The 20,599-nt window shown below is 36.9% G+C and overlaps 1 protein-coding gene across 2 annotated transcripts in view; it reads right to left on the bottom strand.

The window, feature by feature from the left end:
- CFAP91 (cilia and flagella associated protein 91) overlaps positions 1-19,838 on the bottom strand; it is a 78,576-nt gene extending 58,738 nt beyond the window's left edge. For both annotated transcript variants that reach the window (XM_036883451.2, XM_036883452.2), the window contains exons 1-5: positions 19,604-19,838; positions 14,319-14,395; positions 13,640-13,797; positions 13,004-13,093; positions 11,810-11,866 (exon numbers count right to left, since the gene is read on the bottom strand). In XM_036883451.2, coding sequence (XP_036739346.2) covers positions 11,810-11,866; positions 13,004-13,093; positions 13,640-13,797; positions 14,319-14,395; positions 19,604-19,727 — 506 coding nt within the window. In that variant the 5' untranslated portion in view covers positions 19,728-19,838. The remainder of the gene's footprint in view (positions 1-11,809; positions 11,867-13,003; positions 13,094-13,639; positions 13,798-14,318; positions 14,396-19,603) is intronic.
- Positions 19,839-20,599: the final 761 nt, after the last annotated feature.

The following is a 20,599-nucleotide window of genomic DNA, read 5'->3' as shown; positions in this document are numbered from 1 at the left end:
AATCAGTAAGAGTTACATACCCACAGAAAAATGAGTAAAGGACAATTATAAAACAAAAAGTAAGACTTCTAGCAAATATATGAAAAGATAATGAAAATAACTAGCAATCAAAGAAAAGTAAATTAAAACAGCAAGATGCTATTTTATTATATCACATAAGCAAAGATTTAAAAGACTGTAAATAGCATTGATGAAACTGTGAACAAACAGGCATTCTTACAAACTGTTGATGGAAATACAAATAGGTACAACCTAACTAACAGATAACTTATCATCATATATGTATCAAGCCCTTAAAATACCCTTTGCCCCAGCAACTGTAATCTTAGGAATTTACTCTAGGAAATAATTAGACAAATATATAAAGATATATCCAAACATGTTAATTAAGTCTCATTTATCAAAATAAAAAATTACAAACTTCTCATTAATGGCCAATTTTATTTTTTAAAATAGTTATACTTGAGGTTGTTTGGCATCAACCTTAGACCTATTATTTTCATCTTTGCTTTTTTCCGTCTGGCTATTTTTAAGACACAAAATTATTTAGACTAATTCATTTAAACATATGCTTACTCTTACATGTAATTTTCATAACAATAATGTGATAGCACATATGCTTTAAGATTTAATGCAGTGTTTTTTTCCTTTAGTTTTGAGTTTTCTTCCCTCAATTCCTTTTCCTCCTTTATCCCCCCATTGCAGTATCCTCTCTATATATTCAAGTTCTACTATATATCCCAGATATGTCCTTGAATTACATCTTGCTGTATATTTCTCCACACTTACTTCTTTTTTCTACAGTGACACAAATACACACACATACAGTGTTATTTTATGGCTTTACTAACATGGAATCATAAATACATTTTTGTATCTTGATCTTGCTTTTTTAAGTCCACACTACTTTATGGAAATCCTTCCCAATCTATTAATGTTGCTGTATTTTTTTACATTACAAACTTGAATGATCATCATCAATAGAAGAATTGTTTTTAAAAATATACCACACCCCTAATGGAATTCATGCAGGTATTAAAGGTAACAATGTAATACATATTTATTAACATACAAAAATGCTCATGATAGATTCAAAGTAGGGGGAAAAAAAGGACATTATAAAGGGGTATGTATAGTATGAGTACATTTTTGTTTCTAAAAACTATGTTTGTATGTAGAGGACAATGCCTTGATGGAATACAACAAAATATGAAGAGTAATTAGTTCTGTATAATAGGATTACAGAGATCATTTTTTCATGTTTATAGTCTTCCGAATTTTCTTATTTTTGTTACCTGGACATATACTGTTTTTAAAATAATAAATAAATAATCACTTCCATTTAAAAGAAAACACTTTTTTCTTGTTGGTAGAAGAACTGGTTAAATTACACAAACAATAAATAATTAAATATAATAACAAAAAAGAGATTCCCATTTTGAAATACAGTCAAAGGCAACAGGAGGTACTTATATATAAGCACAGCACACACAGCTTCACTCTATGAAAAATATATTTCAGGCCAGTTATAAAGAAGCACCTTTTTGGAGGTTCCACCTGTGATGGAACAGTACCTTAAATTGTTTTTAGTGGTGAATTCTATTAGCTATTGAAATCATTTTTATGATAGTTGCTATGAATTTCAAACACATGTAGACAATATAGGTATTTATGGTTCATGTTTTGAGCATAAATTATTCTACTATAAATATCCTAGTTGAGGAAATAACTTCAAATCTGCTTTATATCATCCCAGATCATATGAATATTATTATAACACCATTAGTTTGAGTCAGGAAAATAAATTACTGTTTTCCAAATTAAATGATCATATATTTGAGCCATCTGGTAAAATGTGCTAAGAGTGTGATAAAGCCTAATGAATCCTTATGACTAAGCTTTCTGATGACTTAGCATTCCTCCAGGTGGGTTAGGTGAGAGGATGCAAAGAAGGAATGTTACTTTGACAGAAGTCTATGGTAACCTAATAGATTCTTTCCTAACTTTTTATTTTTCTCCAACCTATTGTTTTTTTTTTTCATTTCAGTTGGTTTTAGGGGACAGTAAAATAAGAATAAGAAAGAGCAATGATCTCTTTCCCACTTCTCCCCAACTTTGATCAGGACGCCAAACCAGAAAGACTGCCCAACTGCTCCCTATTTGGCTTGTGCCTTGCTGCGTCTTAGATCTCATGCTCAGGCTCGCTTACTCTGGGCGCTGGTACCCTTACAGCAGGCATTGCTGCTCTTTCCCTCCATCCAGGACCTTCCTCCTCCACTGCAGCCTAGGCACCAGGAACATGCACTTTCTGCTACACCCACAGTCTTTTGAGATTTTCCCTTCCAACCCCAACAAAACTACATTAACAGAGGGACTTCACAAAGCTAGCAAGTCCTATTCTGTTGCTATGAACTGCAATGAATGTTTGTATTTCTTAAAGACAGTTTTTTTAGAGCAGTTTTAGGTTCATAGTTAAAATTGACAGGACAGTTTGCCATGTACTCTCTGCCCCCACACATGCATAGCCTGCCCCATAATCAATATCACTCACTAGAATAGTACATCTGTTAGAACTGGTGGACCTACACTGACACATCATCATCCCCCAAAGTCCACAGTTTACATGGCAGTTCATATGTTAGGGATTTGGACAAATCCATATATACATATACGTGTATAATAACATGTATCCACCATTCAGTATCACACTGAGTATTTTCCTCAACCTAAAAATCACCTGTGTTCCTCCTATTCAACCCTTCCCCATCCCCTCAATGCCTGGTAACCAACAAATGATCATTTTATAATCTCCATAGTTGCCTTTTCCACAGTCATATAGTTGGAATCATACAGTATGTAGCCTTTTCAGATTGACTCCTTTCTCTAAGTCATATGCATTTAGGGTTCCTCCAAGTCTTCATGACTTGATAGCTCAGTTATTTTTAGCATTGAATAGTAACCCATTGTCTTGATGTACCACAGTTTATATATTCCCCTGCTGAAGGACATCTTGTTTGCTTCCAAGTTTGGGCATTTATGAGTAAAGTTGCTAAAAACATTTCATACAGGTTTTTGTGTGGACATAAGTTTTCATCTCCTTTGGGTAAATACCAAGGAGCATGACTGCTGGATCATAAGGTAAAAGTATATTTAGCTTTGCAAGAACCCACTAAACTGTCTTCTGAAGTGGCCCAGGAATGAGAATTCCTGTTACTCCACATTTGGTGTCAGTGTCCAGATTTGGCCATTTTGATAAGTGTGTGGTGGTATCTCATTGTTTTAATTTGCATTTCCCTGATGACATATGATGTGGAACAACTTTTTCATATGCTTATTTCCCATCTGTATATCATCTTTGGTGAGGTGTGAAAGTCTTCCACTCTTGTAAAGATCAGGTTGTTTGTTTCTTACTGTTGAGTAAGAGTCCTTTGGATATTTTGGATGTCAGATATGTCTTTTTCAAATATTTTCTCCCAGTCTGTGGCTTGTCTTTCCATTCTATTGACATTGTCTTTTGTTCAGCACAAATTTTCAATTTAAATGAGGTCCAGATTATCCATCATTTCTTAAATAGATTATGTCTTTGGTGTTTTATCTAAAAAGTCACCATTATACCCAAGGTCATCTAGGATTTTTCCTAGGTTACCTTCTAAGAGTCTTAGAGTTTTGCATTCTACATTAAGGTCTATGATCCACTTTGAATTAAATTTTTTGAATGTTGTAAGCTCCGTGTGTACACTCATTTTTTTTTTTTGGATGTGGATGTCCAGTTATTCTAGCACCATTTGCTAAAAAGATTCTCTGCCCCATTGCATTGCCTTTCTTAGTTTTGTCAAATATTATTTGATCATATTTATGTGGGTCTATATCTGGGCTTTCTTCATTGATCTATTTGTCTATTCTTTTCCCAATCACACACTGTCTTGATTGCCATGGTTTATAGTAGGTCTTGAAGTCAAATAGTGTCAGCACTCCAACTTTGTTCATCCCCTTCAATATTGTGTTGGTTATTCTGGGTCTTTTGCCTATTCATTTAAGTTTTAGAATCAGTTTGTCAGTATCCACAAAATAAATTGTGGGGATTTTGAATGAGATTACTATGAATCTACAGAATAAGTTGGGAAGAACTGACAGTCTGACAATATTGAGTCTTCCTATCCATGAACATGGAATATCTCTTCCTTAATTTAATTATTTGATTTCTTATCTTACATCAAAGTTTTGTAGTTTTCCTCATATAATCTTGTATATATATATATCTTTGATTTATACCTAAGTGTTCACTTGTTTATGCTACTGTAAATGGTATTATGTTTTTAATTTCAAATTCTACTTGCTCATTGCTGTATGCAGGAAAGCAATTGACTTTTGTATATTAACTTTGTATCCTACAACCTTGGTATAAACACTTAATAGTTTCAGAAGTGTTTAGTTAGTTCTTTCTGATTTTCTACATAGATGAACATATCATCTGCTAACAAAGACAGTTTTATTTCTTTCTTTCCAATCTGTGCACTTTTTAGTTCCTTTTGTCTTATTGCATTAGCTAGCTAGGAATTCCAGTACAATGTTGAAAGTAGTAGTGACAAGGGACGTTTCTGATATTAGTGGGAAAGCTTTGAGTTTCTTACCATTAAGTATGATGCAGGTTTTTTGTATATATTCTTTATCAAGTTGAGGAAATTCTCCTGTATTCCTACTTTATTGAGGAATGAATGGGCAATAGATACTGTCAAATACTTTTTTGCCTCTATTAATATGATTGTGTGATTTTTCCTTTTTAGTCTGTTGATGTAATAGATTACATGAATTGATTTTCAAATGGCTGAACCAGCCTTGCATACTTGGGATAAATCCCAGTGTTGGTGTATAGCTCTTTATCATTGTTAGTTTCAGTTTGCTAATATTTCGTTAGAGGATTTTCATGCCTATGTTCATGAGCAATATTGTTCTGCAGTTTTTTTTTAATGTTTTTGTCTGGTTTTGGTATTAAGGTAATGCTGGTGTCATTGAATGAATTAGGAAGTATTCCTTCTGCTTCAATCATTTGAAAGAGACTGTAAAGAATGGTATGATTTCTTTCTTAAATGTGGAATTCACCAGTGGACCATATGGAGTAATGTTTAAGTCTTGGAAGGTTACTAGTTGTTGGTTCAATTTCTTTAACAGCTATAGGGCTAGTCAGATTGTCTATTTCTTCTTGTGTCAGTTTTGGCAAATTGTGTCTTTCTAGTAAATTAGTTGTTTTCCCCTAGGTTATCAAATTCATAGATACAGAGCTATTCATAGTATTCTTCTGTAATCTTTTTAATGTCAATAAGACTTACAGTAAGGTCTTCTCTTTCATTTCTGATATTAGTAATTTGTGTCCTCTTACTTTTTATCAGTTAGACTGGCTAAACGTTTATCAATTTTAGTGACATTTCCAAAGAACCAGGTTTGATTTTTATATTTTCTCTATTGATTTCCTTGATCAATCCCATTGCTTTATGCTCTAATTCTTATTACTTATTTTCTTCTGTTTGTTTTGTATTTAATTTGCTCTTCTTTTTCTAATTTCCCAACGTGGAAGCTTAGAGGATTGATTTTACATCTTTCTTCTTTAATATATGTGTTCAATACTATAAATTTCCCTCTAAGCATTGCTTTCACAGCATTACACAAATTTTGATAAGTTGTATTGTCACTTCATTTAGTTCAAAATATTTCAAAATTTCTCTTAAAATTTCTTCTTTGACCCATGTGTTATCTAGAAATATATTGCTTAATTTCTATGTATTTTGGAATTTTCTGTTATTAGTTTCTAGTTTAATTCCATTCTTGTCTGAGAGTTATATTGTGTGATTTCCATTCTTTTACATTTGTTGAACTCTATTTTGCAGTCCAGAATGTGGTCTATCTTGGTGAACGTTCCATGTGAGGTTGGGAAGAATTTGTATTCTTCTGTTGTAGGATGAAGTAATCTATAGATATTGATTATATCCAGTTGATTGACGGTGTTGTTGAGTTCAATTAGGGACTTACTGATTTTCTGTCTGCAAGATGTGTGCGCTGAAGTCTCCAACTATAATTGTGGGTTCATCTGTTCTTCCTTGTGATACTAGTTTTTGCCTCAAGTTGACACTGTGTTGTTAGGTGCATACACATTGAAGATTGTTATGTCTTCTTGGAGAACTGACTCCTATATTATTATATGACTGTTTATCTCTGATAATACTTTTTGCTTTGAAGTCTGCTCTGTCTGAAATAGCTACTACTACTTTCTTTAAATCAGTATTAGCATGGTGTGTTTTTTTCCATCCATTTACTTTTAATTTATATGTGTCTTTATATTTAAATTTCTTGTTGACAACTTGTAGTTGGTTCTTGTTTTTTGATCTGACAATATGTGTGTTTTAATCGGTACACTTAGACCACTGATGATTAAGGTGATTATTGTTGTCATTGGATTACTATCTACCATATTTATTACTACTTTCAATATGTTGCCCTTGTTCTTTCTTGGTATTTTGTCTTACATTGGTTTTCTGCCTTTTATGGTTTTAAGTGAACATTTTACATGATTCGATTTTCTCTTCTGTATTAGCATGTCAGTTATACTTCTTTTTTTACTGACTGCCCCAGAGTTTGTAATATACATTTACAACTAATTGAAGTCCATTTTCAAAAAACACTGTATCACTTTACAGGTAGTATAAGTACCTTATAATAACAAAATAATCCTAATTCCTCCCTTTTATCTCTTTATGATTGCTTTCATTCATTTCACTTATACATAAGCATACATAAGCATAATGTACATACGTACATATATCCATATATATGAAGCATTTATACTATAGGATATATACATACATACAAACAAGTACATTGTTGCTATTATTTTGAACAATCTTAGAGCAATTAAGAAAAATTAAAAGTTTATTTTACCTTTATTTATTCCATCTTCAATGCTTTTCTAAATGTAGATGCAAGTTTCTGACCTGTATTATTTTCCTTCTATCTAAAGAATTTCCTTTAACATTTTGTGCAATGTAGGTCTAATAACAACAAAGTCCCTCAGTTTTTGTTTGTCTGAGAGAGTCTATTTCTCCTTTACTTTTGAAGGAAAGTTTTGCATGATACAGAATTTTAAGTGATGGGTTATTTCTCTTTAATTTTAAACATTTAAAATTTTCACTTCTCTCTCTTCACTCTCTTCTTGCTTGATGCTTTCTGAGAAGTCAGATATAATTCTTTTTTATTTTTTAATTAAGGTAGCATTGATATACAATCTAAAGAAGGTTTCACATGAGCAACATTAACCCATATAATCAAGTCCCCTCCGCATTGCAATCACTGTCCACCAGCATAGTAAGATGTTTTAGAGTCACTACTTGTTTTCTCCATGCTATACTGCCTTCCCCTTTTTATTTTTTAATTAAGGTAGCATTGATATACAATCTAATGAAGGTTTCACATGAGCAACATTAACCCATATAATCAAGTCCCCTCCGCATTGCAATCACTGTCCACCAGCATAGTAAGATGTTTTAGAGTCACTACTTGTTTTCTCCATGCTATACTGCCTTCCCCGTGACCTACCTATATTGTGAGTGCTGATTATAATGCCCCTTGATCCCCTTCTCCCTCCTTCTCCACCCACCCTCCCCAACCTCTTCCCTTTGGTATCCTCTAGTTCCTTCTTGGGGTCGAGTTTGCTGCTGTTTTGCTCTTTCTGTTTTGCTTTGTTGTTATACTCCGCAAATGAGTGAAATCATTTGGTATTTGTCTTTCTTCACCTGGCTTATTACACTGAGCATAATACCCTCTAGCTCCATCCATGTTGTTGCAAATGGTAGGATTTGTTTTCTTTTTATGGCTGAATAATATTCCATTGTGTATATTTTCCACCTCTTCTTTATCCATTCATCTACTGATGTACACTTAGGTTGCTTCCATATCTTGGCTATTGCAAATAGTGCTGCAATAAACACAGTGGTCCATGTGCCTTTTTGAATCAGGGATCTTGTTTTCCTCAGGTAAATTCCTAGGAGTGGAATTACTGGATCAAATGGCATTCCTGTTTTTAGTTTTTTGAGGAACCTCCATATTGCTTTCCACAATGGTTGAACAAATTTACATTCCCACCAACAGTGTAGGAGGATTCCCCTTTCTCCACATCCTCGCCAGCATTTGTTGTTCCTTGTCTTTTGGATGTTGGTCATCCTAACTGGTGTGAGGCGATATCGCACTGTGATTTTAATTTGCATTTCCCTGATAATTAGTGATGTGGAGGATCTTTTCATATGCCTGTTGGCCAGCTGAATTTCTTCTTTGGAGAAGTGTCTGTTCATATTCTCCACCATTTTTTAATAGGGTTATTTGTTTTTTGGGTGTTGAGGCATGTGAGTGCTTTATACATTTGGGGTGTTAATCCTTTATCAAATAAGTCATTTATGAATATATTCTCCCATACTGTAGGTTGCCTTTTTGTTCTGCTGATGGTGTCCTTTGCTGTACAGAAGTCTTAGTTTGATGTTAATCCCATTTGTTCAATTTTGCTTTTGTTTCCCTTACCCAAGGAGTTATGTTCAGGAGAAAGTTGCGTATGTTTATATTCGATTTTTGCCTATGTTTTTTTCTAAGAGTTTTATGGTTTCATGACTTACATTCAGGTCTTTGACCCAAGTTTACTTTTGTGTATGGAGTTAGACAATAATCCAGTTTCATTCTCTTACATGTAGCTGTCCAGTTTTGTCAACACCAGTTGTTGAAGTGGCTGCCATTTCCCCACTATACATGCATGGCTCCTTTATTGTATATTAATTGGCCATATAAGTGTGGGTTTATAGCAGATGTAATTCTTATGTTTGTTCCTCTATAGGTGAGGTATTTTTGCACTTTGGCTTCTGCCAGAATTTTTTTCTTTACCTCTGATTTTCTTTAGTTTGGATATAATATGCCTCAATGTACGTTTTTTGGGGTTTTTTTTTTTTTGCATTTATCCAGTTGAGTGTTCTCTGAGCTTCCTGAACGTATAGTTTGGTATCTGACCTTAATTTTCGGGAAAGTCTCAGTCATTATTGTTTCAAATAATTCTTCTGTTCCTTTCTCACTTTCTTCTCCTACTATTCCCCTTACATGTACATCAGACCTTTGTAGTTGTCCACAGTTCTTGAACATTCTGTTCCTTATCTTCAGTCTTTATTCTCTTTGCTTTTTGTTTTTAGAGGTTTCTATGGATATATCCTCTAGCTCAGAGCTCCTTTCCTCAGCTGTGCCCAGTTAACTAGTGAGCACTAAAAGGCATTCTTCATTTCTGTTAGTGTTTTTGATCTCTAGCAATTTTTTTGACTTTGTTCTTAAGATGTCTCTCTCTCTGCTTACATTGCCTATCTGATCTGGTGTATCGTCTGCTTTATCCATTAGTGACTTTAGCATGTTAATCAGTTTTTTAAAATTCTTGATCTGAGAATTCCAACATCCCTGCCATGTCTGGTTCTGACGCTCATGCTGTCTCTTCAAATTGTGTTTTTTACCTGTCGGTATGTCTTGTACATTTTTTTTCTTTGACAGCTGGATATGCTGTACTGAGTAAGAACTACTATAACCAGGCCTTTAGTAATGTGGCAGCAAGGTGTGGTGGGAGGGGAAGCATTCTGTTGTCCTATGATTAGGTCTCAATCCTTTAGTGAGCCTGTGTCTCTGGAGTGTGAACCTCACAAACATTTCTGTTTTTAACTTCCCACTTAGGTGGGGGCTGAAGTTGGATATTTCCATTCCCCCAGGTCAGTTAGGCTCTGATGATACCCCAGCAGGTTAGGCTCTGGTTCCCTAGTTTCTCCTGAGGGCAGTCCTTGTTAAGAACAAAGTGCTCTGGCGTATTTCAAAATGGCTCCCTTTCCCCTTCCCCAGCCAGAAGCAGGAAAGGAGTTTTCTGATATTTACTATGAGAAACTGGTTGAGTTCCTGGAGGTAAATCTAACAAAATTGTGAGAACCCCCCTATGACTTGTTCCCGCTGGAGTTTTCACTTCTGAGCTTTCACGATGAGCCTCTAGTGGTTGCTCAATTAGAGTTCAGGTTTTCCTACCTGGGACTGGTTCCCAGGATGGCCTCCACTCATGAATCTCTGTTCTGGGAAGCTTTTACTCCCTATATTTACCTGTCTATCTCTCTAATGTTGAGGCAGTGGTTTTCCCTGCATCCTCCCCTCTATTATGGATCCAAGAAAAGTTGTTGATGTTTCAGTCTATTCAGATTTTTACTTGTTGTTAAGATAGAGTGGAAACTTTCATGCTCCTTAAATGTAGAACTGGAAACTGCCATTGAACATTTTATAATATTAACTGTTTATCCTCTTCACCAAGATGCTTACATGGAGTCCAAAGGAAAGATTCCAACAGCTAGCCATGAAAAGGGTGTGGCTGGAGGGCAGCTGGCCCCCCAACAACTCCATCCCTGCTAACCTAAGATGGAATTATCCTCACAGCTCAGAAAGTCAACACCAATATAATTTCAGAGTTGATCTCGCTCACGGATACTGATTCACTCTTTAAAAACTTCTAAGAAAGATAGAGTCTATCTGGAATATCAACTCTCATGGTCTAACTCACAGAGGGAATCTTACCCCTTATGTCACAGTTATTTAGGAAGGAGTGGGGAAGCCCAGTGTTCATCACTGTAAACTTCAGAACTCTCTACAATAAACTGAACAACTTTTAGACTTGATATAATTATGACTTCTTAAGATGATCCAGTGAGCATACTTTTAAAAAAAAGTACCAAAGGTATGTATAGGGATCTACCTGTCTCTAGCCCTCCCTTTGCTCATACCAAGCATTTCATAGAAAACAAATCCAAAGCTGTCATCAGGTAAATTAACACCACACAAAGATGCTCTGTTTAGGGGGAGAGCAGGGAAGCTCTTCTCCATGTATGTAAGAGCCAAAAGTATCCATACACAGTCTTTACTTGCGATCATCATTGTCACTTACCTTGAGGATTACAGACAGTTGATAACATATATCTAAGATGCTATATCATTAGGAGTAACCATATCTTTAAAATGCTTATTTCAAAGCCAAACCCTATCTAAATTTCCATTGAGAAATCTGAGACCTTAAAAATGTTTCTTTTCCTGATCATTTCATAAATACCTGTTTGTTTTCTCTTACAGAAATACTAAATTATATTGACACAGGAAAGAGTACAGCAAAAATCAGGTTTTTAATGAGACACTTGACCTAACCAGATGTCTTGCCCTAGAACAAGACTAGGGAACTGCACATTAATCCCAGATTCAGCCCTTGTCTTTTACTTCCTCCCACATTGGTTTTCAATGTGTGAGAGAGAAACCGTGTTTTATTTATTTTTGTGTATCACATTGGCTTGTGTATATTAGATTGGTTAGTTTTTTAAATAAAATATTGAAGAACTGTTATCAAATAAGTGTTTTGTTTCAGAGAAGCACAAGAGGACAATTAAAGCAGTTTTCAACTTTTATTTTTACTATAACTCATAAGAAACACATTTTACATCGTAACCACTATATATATATATATGAACATATTACATATCTATCCAAAACAAAAGTTATAAGCAGAAAACAACTTACCTTCAACATGTCTGATTCTTTGGTTGTTTTCATTCTATTTCACTTTTTAAAATGCTGCTCATGACCCACTAGAATATTTCATAACCTTCTAATGGTTTGTGATATACAGTTTGAAACATATTTATTTACAGAACTATCCTCTGGAAACAAATACAGAAGCAAACAATGAAATAAAATAGGAAAAAAGGGTGTTAAAATAATGGCTACTTACCTGGTTGCTGCATAAACAACACTGAATGGTATCTGTTGATAAAATGGAAGAAAAGGTCTGGGGAAGAAAGGAAAATACAAACATGTGGGACTTTTGCATTGTGTGTACTCTGAGTTTTCTTCCAACTTTAGTATTTGTCCCTTAAAGTCAGTGAGCTTAAATATCCTCATATATCAGTAATGTATCCGTAATCCTTAAACTTGGCATACACAAAGTCACTGAGGAGTGGGAAGAGTCTTGTTTAAAATACAAATTTCCAGTTCTAGCCCAGGACATTAAGATATAAGGTAGAGCCAATGAATCTGCATTTTTAAATAAACATTTCAGTGTTTTCTCTGCAGATGGTAAACAAGCCACTCTTTGAGAAGCCATGCTCTATACCTCTATATAATGAGAAGCTGCTCATCAGCTCCCAGCAACCTCTCAAGTTCCCGGGGACATTCTGAAATTTCCAATGATTTAGTTTTAAACACTTCCCCCACAAAAGTCAGGGAATTGAGTATAGGATGTTAAAAACTTAACAATTCTCTAAAAAAACCAGCATCATAAAATTTCCATAAGGGACTCATAAGTAATTATGTGGATTATAAATTTACTTTCTCAAGGAAGCTAATGTAGATATGATATCAAGATTATTTTCTAACTCAGATAAGAACCTATAGAGAAATCCTTATCTTATTTTAATTTGGTCAGAGTATATGATTATTACATGAGTATTAATCACAAATGAAACAAAGTGAGTTTGACCATGAAGTTTTGGCAACATTCACAGAAAGAGAGCAAATGTCACTTATTTGCACACTTTTAATAATATTCCCTGTACTGACTGTCATTGTGTCACTGCTCAATTTCACTTCCTTTGATGACTTCACTTTATTCTCAGATATACATTCTTATTTGAAATTAGTACCTCTGAAGTCAGGCAGACTTAGCTGGAACCCCAACTCTGCCACTTGCTAACTTATGTGACTTTGAGCAATTTATTTCTCCCCTTTTGGTCTCTACTACCTTACTGGCAAAATGGGGATAACATATCCTATCCTATTTCTGTTGTGAAAATTTATAGTGTATATGTAAGTACTTAAAATGGTGCCTGGCACACTACACCTATTTAAAAATGATAGCTACTATCATTATCATAAAGAGGTTCTCTAACAGTATCAGGGCTCATATTCATTAGTAATTACTTTCTACCTCTCAAAATATTTATAGCGATTCTTTCCAGTAACTTCAGGATCTTCAAAAACTTCTTCAGGCATCCGAAAAGAAGTGTCAGTTCTAAAACTGAGCAGGAAAACATTATTCAAGTCTAACATGTCATTTCCAAATATACTTTCTCTTTAATATTTCTATGTCTATAAAGTAGGAGGTAAACAGGGTATCTCAGACTGAGAGCAAAATCTTCTATAGCATGCATCTGACTGATGTATAGCTTAGACTAAGTATAATTACTTTCCTTGAGCCAGGAAACAAGGAGCTAAGAGTTAAAAAAGAGTAGATTTATGAAATCTCATATACAAAAATGCCCACTATATATATATATATATATATATATTGTATATCTGATATATATATATATATCAGATATACAATATATAACATTAATAATATTTATTATTATAACATATGTTATATATATATATTCACTTTTCCTGAATCAGGCTTATTTTGGTCAAAGGGGTTAAGAGAGAAAATTTGGGGTCAACTGGCCTAGGCATAACATCACAATTGTACATTTAAAATAATGAAGAATGAATAAATAAATAATTTCAAGAAGAAAAATGCATTAAAAAAACACAGGAGCAACAGCTAAGGCTGCTTGACACTTACACAGCAAGTTGCTGGAGGGCTTCTCTGTGTTTCTCCTCAAGTCCTTTCCATTCCCTACTGATGAATGGTGGGACGGGGTCTGCCTTGCTCCAATACAGAGAATATCTTGGATAATGGATCAGGTTACTGAACATGTTTCTAAACCTGGGAACTTTTCTCTAATGTTAGGATACAGAGGCAGGGAGGAAAGGACATAATTATGACATCAAGTTTTCTAAAGCATTTTACTCATTACTGTAGATTTTTGTTTAAAAAAGGTACAAAACAGTGTATATGGTATAGAAAGAAGGGTTATTGATATATGCATAGAGTGTATCTAGAAGAATACTCAAGAAACCAATGGTAGTGGATGATTATGTGAAGGGGGCTGAGGGTTAGGATTTACTTCATACTGTATATGCTTTTGTCCTACTTGAATTATTTTAACATAGGCATATATTACTTTTTCCATTGAAATAAATTAGGTTATAATGAGTCTTATATTCACTATTCGTTAATTAATCCTCACACTAGGCTACAAGTATCAAGGTGTCTTGTACCCTAGTAATCATGGCAAAGTAATTTCTGCAAAATGTAAAATGCCAGGGAGATTTAGTGATTAGTCAATCCTATCAATGCAGTTAGTTAAACTAGATAGTTCAGGTCCATTAGGCTGCCATGATGGATGAATTAGACCTACCAGTTTGCTTCGAATCAGGGTGGCTTGGATATTTGCCTGTGAGTGGTCTTTCTCACTTGACAGAATAAACAATGGATCTGTGAAATAAACAATACAGCAGTGTAAGGAATAGAACACGTGTACTCCTAACACTGAGAATAATGGCAGAGCAATGTAATTTCTTAGCTGGAAAACAAATTAGGAAATTTAGATATTGTCTAACTTTGCAGCAGCTCATAACCCGAAGTCTACCATCAGTGAGAGTCTGTCAGAAGCATTTGTTTTCTATGTATTCCAATGTCAGTTTATAGAACTGGAATGCAGAAAGAAGGCCCAACATGTTCTCCAACATCACAGACCAAACATGCTCTCTTCTCTCCTCTGAGCAAACTACCTTCTGAATCTGGGTAGCCCAGGAAATACTTGGAGAGGATGGACCGTGTATAAATGCACTATGCCCATTTGCAAGTGAAAGAAGCAATAAATTGAGACACTACCTCCCATATTAAGTACACAGGGAAGATTCAAACTCTTAAGAGCACATCACCTCAGAATTAGCAGGTGTGTCAAGAGAATGTCATCCTCTAATGAGAGACAAATAAGATCAGCTATCTCCAGAATTCACCCCTTAAGCTTCTAAGTATGTTGATGATAGAACTAAGTTACTTCAAAATTCAACAAGAGCTTGCTCTGCTTTTTGCCTGTTAGGTGTATCTTTAAAGTGATGAAGAATCTTCATGATTGATTATGCCATCCCTTTAAATCAAACAATTTGACATTAAATTCAAAAGCAATCTTCAGATACAGACTTGATTTCCCAAGCAGACATTTCTGGAGAAACAAATAACCTCACCAACTAGTCTAGAAGACCTGGTAGCATAGAGTTCTCCATAAAAATTAAAAAATTGGTATCGTGATTTAAAAATAACTTTCTTTTGAATTCAGATGATGTGAGTCAATTCCTATAACCTAATAACTCACTGGTTACCCAACAAATATGATTTAATGGATACGGACATTTGATATTTCCACCAAGATGGAGAGCTAGAGGAGCTCAGGCTCTCTTTACTTTCTTATTCAAGAATGAGAAATAATTTCTCATTCAAGAGACAGTGACTGGCTAGGATGTCTGAGGTGCTTGAAACACATCAACAAAAAAATAACAATCTCTGATTTCATGGGAGAGACACAATAAACAACACAACAAATTAGGACAATGTATATTATGTTAACACTTAGAGGATAATAAGTGCTACTGAAAAAAGAGAGAGAAGAGAGCAGAGTAAGGGAGACTGAGTTGCAATTTTACACAGAGCGATTAGTGCAGGCCTCATGGAGAAGGTGACATTAAGGAGACCTGAACGTGAGGGGGTTGGCAATACAGTTATCTGGGAGAAGAACATTCTAGGCAGAGGAAACAGCTCAAGCAAAGGCCTTGGGATGGCAGCAGGCTTGACATATTTGAAGAATAGCAAAGAGACCAATATGATTAAAACAGACTAACAGAGGGAAAAAACAGTAGATAAAAGATCAGAGAAGTTACCAGGGGCCTAGATCACACAGGGCTTTGTAGGCCATTGAAAAGACCTTGGTTTTTAATCTGAGTGTGGTGGGGATTTTTGCAATATTTTGAAGCAAGGAATGACAAAATCTGACCTACATTTAAAAATATTCATTGTGGCTACCCCATTAAGAACAGACTGCAGGGAACGAATGGAAGAGTCAGGGAGACCTATTAGAAGGCTTCTGTGGTAATGTACAAGAGATGGTGGTGGTCTGCACCATGGCAGTAGAACAGAAGTGATAAAAAGTGGCAGGGTTCTAGATATATCTTTAAGGTAGAGCTGAAAGAACTTGTTATTGGATTGGTATAGTGTGTGAGCGAGAGAGGAGGCAGTGCTTTTCAGACTCAGAAGCTGAAGGGTGGGGTTGGCATCAATTGCTACAGGAAAGCCTGTGGTACTGACGGTTTGTGGGGAGAACCTCAGGGAAGGAGGGCTTAGCTGTCTAACATACATGGAAGTGCAGATATAAAGTCAACAGTTTGATATAGAAGCCTAGAGTTTGGGAGAGAAGTCTAACTGATGATACAAATTTGGGAATCATCAGCCTTTACATACATTCTTCTTCAGCTGCATCACACAAGTCCAAACCCGTGATTCAAGTTCAGTGATGATGGAAACTGGGCTGACTGATTAGGAAAGAAAAGGCCAGACTGAATTATAAGCTAGTGAATTTAAAGGCAGAATTAATGCACCTGTTTAAAGAGAAGAAAGAATACAGCTTCAATACTTCTGATATATTGGTAACAGTATGGGACAAGGGGAAATGTCTATTCAACTCATATGTTAAGTGACTTAAAATATATCACTGAATCTATGGTCGCAATTGTGTTGTTATCTGAAATTAGGTTAGCCTGCATTTCCCCTAAATCTGAATAGTAAACAATATACCATTCTTCCCTTAATACCATTAGGAGTGTGAAGACATGATATCTATAGAAACATTCTTGCCATCTATAGAAGATACTGACACACTGTACTTTACAATTCGTGACATGTTCTGCACCATATCCTACAACTGTGAACATATCATCAGCACTCAAAAGGCAGTTAAAAAGCCTCTGAGGTGCCCAAGTATTAGCATTCACCCAGGGTCACCTGCTCACTCCTCCACAGGTGGTAAGTGCTTTATGTGCAATATTGTATTTAATTCTCATAGAAACCCAGTGAGGCAGGCACTAGGCCTCCATTTTAGTATAGGTAAGGAAACCGAGGCTTCAAGAAATCAGCAATTTACTGACTGGCAGTGAGGATTTGAACGACAATCCTTCCAGTTCCCAGGCCTAATATTACCCAACCCAGAAATTTTATGGGGGACATTTTCCCTTGGAAATCATGAGAGAGCCCCTCAGCCAAATTACTCATGTTCTAATAAGCCAAGGAAGTTGTCACACCAAGTAATGGTGAGAGAGAGGAAGTGTTTCAAAGCCCAAGACATAATTATTAGTTTTAGGGAAAAAGTGTAATGAATTGCAGATTCTGGGAAAAACAACAGAGGAAAGAGCTCATGATAAACCTAGAAAGTATTTTAAAACATTTTTGGAAGCTAGGAAAAATGTATCATATATTTAAAAGACTTCAATTAAATATAAAAAGACAGGGCTGTAGTGTGGCTACTAACCCCCTTACAAGTGTTAAGCATGTAACACTTCAGGGAAGTGACAAAATATGGTGGGCATTTCAAGAGGGGCACTTGGGACAAACAAAGCACTTACTGAAAATTAGTGAAATACAAAGTGGTATGTAAATGATGTAAGATTTTTAAAAGAATGCTGTTAACAGTAAAATACTATACAAATACAAGGTATCTGAATTTATCTTAATTGCAGGAAGAGTAAAATCACGTGTAGTGAAGATACCCAAGCAAGGCTTTCTAGAGAAGCAAAAGCATTGCATAGACAATGAATTACATTGAAAAGGCCATTAGGTTTGAGGGGTGGGGGCGAGGGAAGGGTGACAGAGCTTAGAAAGGTGTTCATGTTTGTATCATTTGTGTCCTTGACCCCCACTCCCTCCCTACCACAGTTCGGTCTGTCAGGAAATCTGACCCTAGCCAGTCAACTCACTGGCTGGCCAACAATCTATCTTATTTCTCTCTTCAATTTTCAGCTAAGATAGATACACAAGGACTCTGTACAGTTGGTGGTGAGCTTTAGACTAAGAGGTCATGTAGAATGCTATCCCAGTCCCTGTCATAATAAGAAAAATCCATTCACAAGTAGCTTTCTGTCAGACAGAAGGAAGCATATGCACAAAAAGTGGAGTTACAGTTGCCAGAGAAAATATAGACTGACCACTTATGTGTGAATTTCAGATAAGCAATGAATAATTTTTTACATAAATATGCCCCAAATACTATATAAGACTAAAAATTTATACAAATGTATTATTCATTATTTATTGCAAATTCAAATTTAACTATGTGTCCTGTATTTTTATTTGCTGTATCTGGCAACCCTAACCATAAAGTCCAAGAAATCTAGCAGGAAGGCACAGCACCTCAGTTCTGACCTTCTCTGACCTGGTTCTAGTATGTCTGGCTATATTATGCTTCCTATCCATGAAGAGCTGTGAGGCTGCCTGTTTATTGGGACAATCCAAACTTCCATTTGACCTATTCTGGGTGGATTTCTGTTCCTTGAAAGGGACATGGAAACATTTAGCAACTTCTCCGCAAAGAAAAGACACACTTAGGGACAAAACAAACACGGACCTTAGTGAATTCTTTGCCTGGGTTTTTGGAATGTCTATTCCCATTCCCAAATTACCTTTGAAACAGACATGGTGATGTTCTTGCAGGAGTTTACTAGATTTATTTTATGAGATGAAACAAAGAGTGAATAAAGAAAATGTCAAGAATATGTAATGACTATATAGCCTCTATACCAAGAAATGGTATAGATTCCCATCCACAGGAGAGCCTCGAAATTCCAGAGGAGATAGGACATGGTTAAAAGTAGTGCAAGGTTCAGGTGAAGAACCTGAAACCACTGAGGGCAAAACTGAAGAAAATCATGCTTAACTGATTATAATTCTTGGAATATAATAAGTTCAGTACCTCAGTGAACATTTCTGAAGCGCCTAGCATATGTACCAGCAGTGGAATAGCTGCAGAAAAGGCTACAAAACTGTATGGAGCAAGAATTTAAGTAATTCAAGGAATTTAAGGTCCAGTACAAGAGACAGGACATAAACGGCAATCAGAACATTAAAATAAACCGGGGCCTTATTTGCCCAAAAGACACAGTAGATCTAGTTTATATGCAGTGATTTGATGGATAAGAGTAAGTTTCAAGAGAAAACTATAAACAAAGGGGAGATAAACTGGCACTTTATCTGGAATGCCAAATTGGAGTTGGTCAGAGAATGGGAACGAGAAGGTCATTCTCATGGGGCATTTTACACAATTTGAATGCGGGAATGTTGAGTGACTCTCCAATTCTGCAAATCACTGCATGCTTCTATGAATACCAAAACGCCAAGGACAGGTTTCAGGGAGGGCGCTTAGCACTGCACGAATCATCAGGAAACGAGGGTGGTGAAGAGACGGCCCCGCGCCTGCAAAGACGCAGAGCGCAGCCGCGGCTTCAGAGGCGCCCCCGAGAGCGCCGCCACCTGGACGGCTCGGAGCTGCCCGCACCCAACAAAGGGTCCAGAGGCTCGTCTTCCGCTCTCTGCCGCCCTAGCCAGGTCCCACCTGCCCAGGAAACAACGCAGGACCGGGGTCTGGGGGGCCACCCTTACCGTACAGGAAATCATACGCTCGACTGGAGGAGACTTTGCCCCAGGCCCCCGACCTCATCCCGCACTGGGTTTGAGACACCTGCAGCTTGGCTTGCGGCTCCTCTATGGTCACTACGTGGCTCATGGTGTCGCCTCCTCCTCCGGCGAGCGGAGGGCCAACTAGAGAGGCCTAGAGGCTTGGGGCGCCGTAGCTATGGTAACCTCCGCCAGAGCTCCGGGATCAGGGGCGGGACGAGGGGCCGAAGTGGAGGGCGGAGCCAGGGCCAGAGGCTAGGGTCTGGGGAGGAGGGGACGGAAAGGAGCGGAGGGGCGGAGCGTGAGGCGGTGCGGGGGGGAAGAGGAGAAACGGGAGAAGGGCTGGGACGGCGAGGGGATGGCGCGGGGCGGAAGGGACAGCCTCTCTCCCGCTGCATCTTCGCCGCGAGCTTCCAACGGCCCTCATTCTGGGTGCTGGAGGGCAGGAGGCTCGGAGGCTGGGTTTGAGGCTGCTGCTCAAATCCAGCGACGATTTGCCAGTTACACCCCGTAGCCTCTTTCGGAAATTCCTGGGAAAGCTCAGAACCTTCCTCAGTAGCTGGGGGTTTTCATCTCGGACATCCCCTTCCCGCCGGACTTGCTTTGCGAGCCGAGGAATCCGGATCCTGAACCCTGGGCCGTGACACACAGTGACCTCTGGCCCCACGGGCATCCGCGTTTAGGGTGGGCGCGGTCATTACTGTTGATTCGCAGACTGCTACCCCGTACTGAGCCTGAGCATTAAGTCAACTGAAAATGACATGGGGTAGGCACTGGCTCTGCTTTTTAAAACTATTTATTATAGAAAATTTTAAACAGGCAAAAGTGAATCCACCTTTAGTAAAGGTACCTATCACCAAGAATCAACAATTTTGCCAATCTATCCCGTAACACTCACTTTTTTCTTGAGTATTTTAAAACAAATCCCTGACATACTACTTTGCCCTTAAAATAATCTGCATCTCAAACTGATAGGGACTT

This window comes from Manis pentadactyla, chromosome 1 (genome assembly GCF_030020395.1).
Source record: "Manis pentadactyla isolate mManPen7 chromosome 1, mManPen7.hap1, whole genome shotgun sequence".
NCBI lineage: Eukaryota > Metazoa > Chordata > Mammalia > Pholidota > Manidae > Manis > Manis pentadactyla.
Note: the sequence above shows the minus strand (reverse complement) of the source record. Positions and strands in the feature narration are given on the sequence as shown.